Consider the following 8,734-nt stretch of genomic DNA (forward strand, 5'->3'; position numbering starts at 1 on the left):
TCCCAAGGGTTTACTGTGTGCTCCTGTGTTAGAAAACAGTTTGAGGTGATGCAGCTACTTCTATACCCATGGAAACAGTAAAAAAATGCTGTTTTAAAAGCAGGAGCTTCTCAGGCTCTTGATTTCTGGTCAGGGTCCAAGAATGTAGGATGCAAATGAATAATTTTTATTTTCAACTTGTTTGGAATTTGTCAAAAATTTGGTTGATGGCTCTTAGCTCAGGGAAGGGTAGAGAGCGGAAGGGCTGTTTAGTACTGGTCAAGACAGGGACAGCAGTGGAGCTGACCCAGAGCTGCCTCTCACTATGTTTGCTTCAAGCTGACATTGCGAGGACCTCATTTTTTATGTTGTTTGCATTGTAGAATATTTGAGTCAGTGTTGTTTAATTTCAAGTGGTCTCATCTTTGCTGTGCCAGTTGAGTTTCCTCTGCTCTGGGATCTGTCTCTGTTCTTGTCTAGTACGAGGTTTAACCCCGTYCCCCTATTTAAATTGACAACCCTGCACCAGCCCTTGGCATCCTGAAATGTCCTGATGGAAAGTAGCTGTTTCCAAATGCTTGTGAGAACACTGCTTTTTATTTATAACAGCACAAAACTGGAGTGATGGATGTGTGACACTGCTTTTAACCTTCTTCAGGTAAAATAAGAAACTCCCATTTATTCCTGGCTACTGAATCAAGTATCTCTTCCCTGATTTCTTCTGAAGAGGTTATGAAACACTGAAGAACTGTTTTAATTAAATGCAGCCACAAGGTGTATCGGAAGAACTGAAGTAGATTTTCACCTTTGGCTAACCTCAGTTTTCCAAGCTTTTACCACACTGGAAAAGAATGTAGCCCCAAAAGGCTTTCAAGCTTGATGTGGTTTTTTTGGAAGCCATTTAATTTTTGTTGTGGGGTTTTTATTACTCTCTGATTACATCTTAATGGCTTATTAAGAACAACAGTTCCATCCCAGTCCAAAACCATCTTTTCAGAACAATTCTCCCTGTGAGTCATTGCATTTATTTATCTCCATATTTATTGCAGTAAATCCTTCGCTTCCTCTGCACCCCCAACCAGCTTGTTTGGTGTTTGTTGTTCTCGCTGAAACCGTGGCAGCCGTGGTAGAATACATCTTTGTTTTTCTGCAGCATTCCTGCATGTACAGAGCTGCACTGGGGTTTTTCTTGGATTGCCTCCCCATTTTATATTCTGTGTCCTCGTTACAGCCTTTGAAGGCTTTTCCCAGYGAGCACAAAGTACATTAAATGGCATGTGCAAATGAGCAACAGCACAGCTGCTAATTGTGCTAACAGATGTAAATAGGAAAAACATTACTTTTCTAATGCTGCAAGTATTTATAGAAACCATTACCCATCTTCCATAACACTTTGATTATGGATGGAGCCTCTCTCAGGTTCAGCAAAGTTGATTAAGCTTTTGCAGATGGTTTGATTTGCTGAGGTAATGTGGAAGAAATGCAGATGTTTTAAAGCTTTTGTTTTAGATGCTTTAGGCAACTGAGTGGCTTAAAAGGAAAGTTTGTGCTTTGCATCCTTTGGAAACATCGATTGCTTTGGAAAGGGAACACATGGCAGGGTTTTCAGTGCCAACAGGGAGGCTGAGCTCTTGGAGCTGCGTTCCTCACGTGCCTCACCTACCCGGTCAGGTTGATTTGAACATCATTTGCCTTGAGCAGAGCACGATTTGCACAACCCTCTGGCCAGACCCAGGCAGCTCCCATTTCCTCTGTGCTTGTCATTTATCCATTAGGATCTCGCATCCCAAGGACAGAACCTCCCTTGGGAGTGAGTGGCGTCCCATGGGTGGAAGTGTSTTTGCAGCTCAGAGGAGGTCAGCCTCAGTGTAATTGGGATAATTCAGGTAATTTTCCTGAAAGSCTATTGTGTGACCTTTCCCACAGCTGGCCAGGTGGGCAGTGTGCCTAGGCCAGCCTCAGGAGCTTTGGAGGAGCAGAGGAGACCAGCTCCTGAGCTCAGGGACTGAGGTCGCCAGCAGTCTCTGCTCCCTGGGTTAACTCCCAGGAGGATTTCTGTGTTTTCAGCAACCGGGGTGAAATCAGAAATGTCARTAAGAGATCTGTGACAGTCTGGGCAAATCCCAAGTCCTGTGGCACCAGAGGACTCGCCAGCCTCCACTACCTCCCTCCAGCCCATGGGTGAATTTGGCAAAAGAGTCAGGACCCACATTACCTTTGATCCAGGGAACATTTTCTTTTGGAAAGTGCTTTGCCCTCTTCGTCTGGCTCATTCTCTTGCATTTTCACAACCAGGATTTAGGTGTATTTATCCCTGCCCTCTAATCCATTGCCCCTTCCTCTCTGAGGAACTTCAGAGAGTGTTTCTCTTCCTTTATCTTTGTTCCACTGGCAGACAGCAGAAAATTTGTGGAAGCTTGAGGGAAATGGTTCCTGCTTAAGATGTGAAATCTCAAATAATCTCAAATAAATGGCTGTGCAAATGTGTTCAGCATGTTAATAAGTCTTTGTGTCTCTTCAGCTTCTCTCTRTCCTGACAGACAGGTCACTGCATCCCACACCAATTCTGTAACCTAGCTCTGTGTAGAGATATTTTTTTTTTTTAAAAGGTCCAAACCATAGTGTTTCTCTTCTTCCCCACAATGCTGCTTTTTCCCAAATAGCTGCTGTGGTGTAGTTTGGGTTTGGTTGGTTTTTTTTCCCTGCAATAAATATGTCACTTTTTTTTTCTCCTTAGAACTTAGCTACTGAGAAATCTGCTAAAGCATTTTCTCATAATTTTGTAAAATCACAATTGCTTGGTGTCTAGAAGAATTTTAAAATCAGAAATAGGGGTCGCAGGCCCTGAAAATCCATGTGGCTTTGACTGCACCTGCTAGGCACAGAGCTCGTGGGAGATACCTTTGTATAGGTTTTTTATCCTCCAGTCTTCTCTTTCTTCAGAGAACTAAAATTTAATTACAGAGCTTGGAAAACTCTTCACATCGTGTAGAGACTGAGCTAAATAAAACAATGATGGGAATGAGAGCAAGGCAGGAGCACAAATTGAAAAAAAACACCTCATACTTGAGAATTGTGTACTACTCAAAGGTTTCATTCAGCTGCTTTCTAAATGGGAGGGGATGTGTGGGGGTTGATGGGTGTGAATACTTATTATTTTCTGCRAGGGAGAAAAGAAAGAAAAGGTGGYTTTCAATATATTTCATAGGGYTAATGGGTAAATCTACCTGGTTATTATATTCCTAAAGCTTTGGCTGAGCTCAGTAATGAATGTTGTTTTACTGGTGCTCAGGAGTCCCCTTTTCTAATCACTTTAAAAACACAGGTCCTAGCAGAGGTTGTTTGGATTTTCACCTTGGTGATAAATGGTGAATTCAGATAGTCTTCTGTTAAAATAGAGATGCTTTAAAAAAATTAGCACAAAAGAAGGAAGGGCAGGAGGAGCTATTGATCTGTGATCCTTTTCTGTCTCCATTTGAATTTTACAAAATTGTAGATGTGAAGGTGGATCAGAGTTTGTCACAATATCTGGGTGCTTGTAGTCAGAGCCAAGGGACAGATGTGGTAAACTGCACATTTTCCTGCAGGAACTGGCCAAATAGTGCAGTGCGTGAAATACCAGTAGTGGTTATATTAAGGATGATAAACAAGCTGAATCTGCTTTGTTGTTTTTTCTTGGTTTTGTGGGTTTTTTTGTTGGGTTTTTTTTTGTTTGTTTTGTTTTTTTAAATTTTTGGGTAATTCTTACACATCATTTGTTTTAAATAGATAGAAAAAATTCCCAAGAGAAAGCTTCCATCAGTATTTTTTGAAACTTCTCTGGTAGCTGTCACCAAAGTCTTGTGTTTGCTTTGCATAACTGAGCAGATCTTCTTGGGATTACAAATTAAAAGCTTATTAAAAGACAAGCAGTTAATGAGCATCACTTGGTTCAGTATAAACAGCTGAAAAACTAAAGTCTCCTTTCCCAGAGTTGCCAGATCAGGTCAAACCCCAGTTTCTGAAACAGTGCCTAGTTCTGGAATGTGTGTCCACGTGCTTTTAGAAAGGGTAGAAATAAATTCTCTTCGGGGTTAAGGCTCTGGAGATCCTCTCCCAAGTGCTCTTCAGTATCATCACAGAATCCCRGACTGGTTTGGGTTRGAAGAAACCTTCAAGCTCATCCAGTTCCACCCCSTGCCATGGACAGGGACACCTTTCACTATCCCAGGTTGCTCCAAGCCCTGTCCACCCTGGCCTTGGACACTTCCAGGGATGGGGCAGCCACAGCTTCTCTGGGCARACTGTGYGAGGGCCTCCCCMTCTTCACAGGGAAAAATTTCTTCCCATCTCACCCTGCCCTCTGTTAATTTAAAATCATTGCCCCTTGTCCTGTTTATCTTACAGAAATGTTTATTTGTGCAAAGGTTATTTATTAAACCTCTTTGTACAAACAAAGCATCTTTGTTTAAACACCGAGGATGWTTTCTGTGGGTGATGTCCTTGCAGGGATGTTAGGAATCCTTCTTCTTTCCCTTAGCATTCCTAGCAGGATTTTATCTGTGCCTCTTTATAATGCAGAGTACGTCCTTCTCTGCTTAATTTTTTTGCTTCTGATTATTCAGTGTTGCACACAAGCAGCTGTGCCCAGAGAGAAGTGCCCCCCGTTAATCAGGAAGTGCTGAGCCATATGGCATGTGAGGATGGAATGATTGCAGCTCTGGGATGAGCCCCTCCTGTTCACAGCCAGCTCCACATGCAGTGASTACCCTGTGAAAGTGCTCCTGCCAACACCATCAGGTCCTTCAGCCCAGCCTGCTGAGTGGCTTTCTGGAGCCTTCCTTCTTTACTGAGGCTTTTACTTCTCTTCAGTCATTGCAGAGAGCCCAGCTTCCTGTTCAATAACTCATAAAGGGACAGAGGCAAGAGCTGAGGGTGCACTGAGCTGTCTGCACTGCCCTGCTCTTGGGTCTTGTGTGTCCAGTGGTGTTTTTAGCCTTGTGCTCAGTTTCTTTTAGCGGAAAATAATGTGCAACAAGCCCTCAGTGAGTTCAGTTTGCACCATAGCTATCATAACCTGCATCTATGGATTGAATTTGCCTGGGTCTGGAAATTTTATTTCAGCTGAATATGGCATTAGCTCTGTAGTGGCAGTTTTTTAACGCACTGAACACACAGTTGGATGAGGGAGAAATGGGTGTGCTTGCAGCAGAGTGAGAAAGTCACTACACACAATATTACCTTTAGCTGGTGCCATACTGGACCTAAAAAAGCTGCTCCTTTCACCTAAGAAGAGCAGGCAGCCTGTCCCTAAGGAGTAATGGGATTTCTGCAGCCGTATTTTTAATAGGATATTTTTTGCCTTGAACTCCATCTTAAACATCGAGATTCCAAGCATGTTGCACATAATTATGGACATCTGTGATGCACTTTATCAGCTGCAAAGGGAAATCACACAGTGTTTTTGATGGATCATGGGTTGTCTTTGATCCTTTTGGATTTTAAACTTGGGACAACCAAACCATCATAAAGGGGACTGATGTGAAGTGTTTGAATTTGATGKTGGAGACAGGGAAATACTGATGAGTACAGATGTTGAATAATGCAGAAAGGTCATATTCRTGCTCCTTCCTGGTGTGATATGATGTCCAGCTCTGTACCAAAACACATGGGATGTGTTTGAAAGGCTTCATTTATGTATTGGCAAACCTGGAGCTGACAAGTGACATTGTTTCAAGCAGGACTATGCCTTGTTGTGATCCCACAGGTCATGGCAAGTGGGATTTTGTGCCCTTTCTAGTGAAAGCAGAGGGTTTCAGTGCTTCCATGGCCTTTGCTCTCCAGGCAGCAYCAGTGTACCAGGACAGTGTTCAAAACCTCCTCATCTATTGCGTGCATTGGTTTTTTTGGTTGTGTTTTATGTGAGGTTTTCTTTGTTTTTTGTTTCATTTTGCGTTTGTGGATTTTTTGGTTTTGTTGTCTATTTTGTGGGGTTTGGGGTTTTTTTGGTTGGTTTTTTTTTTTGTTAAAAAACAGATGTAAGTACATAAATTTCCCAGGTTTTCCTGCTTTATATTCCAGCAACTTAACACAAAAGTGAGAGCTGGAAATCCAGCAGAATGCACTCTGGAGCACGGGCCTCTCGGTGTGTTTGGGTGGAACATACTTAATTCAAYACCAGGCTGTCAGGTTCAGGCTCAGAATAACATGCCAGGAATGTGGTGTCTGCCCAACAGCCCRGCTTGCACAGGGATCACACAATGTCTGAATTTCTCTTGCTCGGCATCTCTGTGCTTTATAAGCACAACCTGCCAGAACTGTATGCTCTTCCCTGGACACAGAGGTTACGGAATATCAGGCAGTCTGTGGGTACCTAAGTTCATAGCTGGGCATGGCAAACTCTTTTCCTGCTTCATTCCACTGTGGAGATTTGTGTGGAGCACAGACTGCTCTGTGTAAGGATTCAAGGCTCAGGGAGAAGCACAGCCCTTTCCCTGGCTGGGAGTTTCACCTGCCAGGCCAACGTGGGGATCCAGCAGCCCAGGTGAGTCCATCCCTGCCATGCCCGGGTAACCCTGCCTGTGCTTCCCTCTAGGAGGACTTTCGGAATAAAGTTGAAGATTACATTAAGCGCTACGCAAGATGATGAAGGGGGATGGATGGCAGGACCGTGGCTCCACTCTAGAGTTGTCCTTAAGTTCAACAGCAGCCAAACCAGCCCGGATTGTACCAGTCCTGTGTCCATGTTGTACTGAAGAAGAAAACTAACTTCATAACTTGTCCATGTTCAAAGGAGAGTTCAGCATAAATACAGCAAGAAATTGTGTCTGTTGGTTGAAAAAGTTGTCTGCTTCCTTTTACAAATGTTTACTCTTCTGAACTGTACTGTATATCCTGTTGATGAGATATGCTTGAGAAGTTAAATCACTATTCAAATTGTAATTACACTTTTTTTTAAACTCTTGCCTAATCTGGAGGGGGGAAGGCAAAAAACAAACCCAAACAGAAAAGGTGGTGTGTTTTTGGAACACTTCGAGTTGGCAATAAATGGTCTCCTGTGAACCAAATCACAAAACTGTTGCCTTTGATGAGCAGAAACAATATGAGCTTTTTCCAAGAGTCACTCAGCTGAGGCTTAGAGCTTGCCAGAGTGGAAGTGCAAAATGAGATTCTACTTCTGGTATTGAAATTCTCGATGCTATTTAATGTAAGTATGTTTTTGTCGCAGTTTGGAATTTTTACATTGTTAATTTCAGGCCCTGTTTGGGCTGCAGTACTTTTTTTTTCTCGTTTCTGTTCATGGTGTGAAGTAGTTAAAAGAAATACAGGCTAATACGTAACTTAAGTAAATGTTTAGTATTAGTAAAATTTATATATATATATTATATATATTATATATTTCTGTGAAAAAATTAATGAAAGGGAGATTTTTTTTAAGAAATCTGCCTTTGGCTTTCCAMTCGGGATGTGGTGAGGGAGCATCAGATGCTGTTTGATCTGATGAGAGTAACCTTAGGCACCATTCCCTGGAGAACACCTAATTGTGTTCTCCACATTCCTGCACTGAAAGGGAGTGACACAGATGGGAACCACAGTGCATCTCCCCCCACTGGTGCACACTTGGCTTTGTTGATTTGGAAGGATGTGATGCTGCAGTTGCCTTTTCTGTGAGGAGGTGGATGGCACTGTGTGAGCAGAGAGCCTGCAGAGGAGAGTAGCACGTACCTCAGGAGTGGCTTCAGTCCATGTGCCAGAGCTGCCTGGGCATCCCCTGGGATTGGGATCACACAGAGGAGCTGATGGAACCMGCCCGAGCTTTTATAAACCAGAGAAATGAACGTTTGTGTGATTTCTGCAGAGCATGTGTGTGACACTTGGGCATCGACTGTTGGGATTTTATCCCCTCCTTCATTCTTTCCTGCTGTTCCTCTGTACACACGGGAGGAAATCAAAAATCTCTATCATGAGCATGGCAGAGCTGGGGTGCAGACTGTAAGCATGGAACTTGTGCGCTGAGTWTCCCTGTGCCTTTCCTTTACAGCTGCACAAGCTCCTGCAGCTGCTGTGGAGGTCTGAGGAAGCAGGGATTGGAATATCTCCAAGGAGGAGAGCTTCACCTCTCTTCTACTATTCACGATGAAGTGTGGATCAGCCCAGTGTTTTAGGTAGGCCAGTGCAGTGAGGGATCTTTGCTGCCAAAACATGTCAGCAAAGGTAAGGAGTAGAACACAAAAATAGCAAGGTTGGGAAATAGATTTTATGGCATCAGAMTGAATCTCTTGTGTTGAAAACTCAACCAGGTTGCAGTAATAACAAAGTGYTCCTTGCCATAGGGGCACCCTGGTACTGTTACCATGCTCCATCCTTCAGGAGAAGGGGTCACAGTCCCCATTTCTTGGGCTATCACCGTGGGTGGCTCCCCACTCATGCTGGGAAGCTGCTGTTGATGTGCCCAGGGCAGAGCAAATCCAGGGTGCTGCCCAGGGCACCCAAGCAAAGCTGTGTCAGGATACCAGCAGCCCCCTGAGCACAGAGCTGCAGCCATCAAAGCCATCCCTGCCTCCCAGAATAATCCTGTTTAACCCCTTCCCTGTATTGTTGCTTGCCTGGAGGAGATGAGCAGAATAATAAAGTTTSGATACTGTTAAATATTGTACAAGAAAGCCTGAGCATTGGTTTGTTCTCATCCAGAGATGGGGGGGGGGGGCGAATCTGAGAAACTTAYCAGTTCACAKTCCAGGAAAATAAACTGAATTTTTCCTGAATAAGAGGAGCT

The 8,734-nt window shown here is 43.6% G+C and overlaps 1 protein-coding gene across 1 annotated transcript in view; it reads left to right on the forward strand.

The window, feature by feature from the left end:
* Positions 1–8,624, forward strand: part of UBE2F (ubiquitin conjugating enzyme E2 F (putative)) — a 54,387-nt gene extending 45,763 nt beyond the window's left edge. The window contains exon 10 of the mRNA XM_057389888.1: positions 6,554–8,624. Within this exon, the coding sequence (XP_057245871.1) occupies positions 6,554–6,604 (51 nt within the window). The 3' untranslated portion in view covers positions 6,605–8,624. The remainder of the gene's footprint in view (positions 1–6,553) is intronic.
* Positions 8,625–8,734: the final 110 nt, after the last annotated feature.

Source organism: Malurus melanocephalus, unplaced genomic scaffold (assembly GCF_030028575.1).
Source record: "Malurus melanocephalus ecotype Western Australia unplaced genomic scaffold, MMel_1.1 scaffold_20, whole genome shotgun sequence".
In the NCBI taxonomy this organism is placed as follows: Eukaryota; Metazoa; Chordata; class Aves; order Passeriformes; family Maluridae; genus Malurus; species Malurus melanocephalus.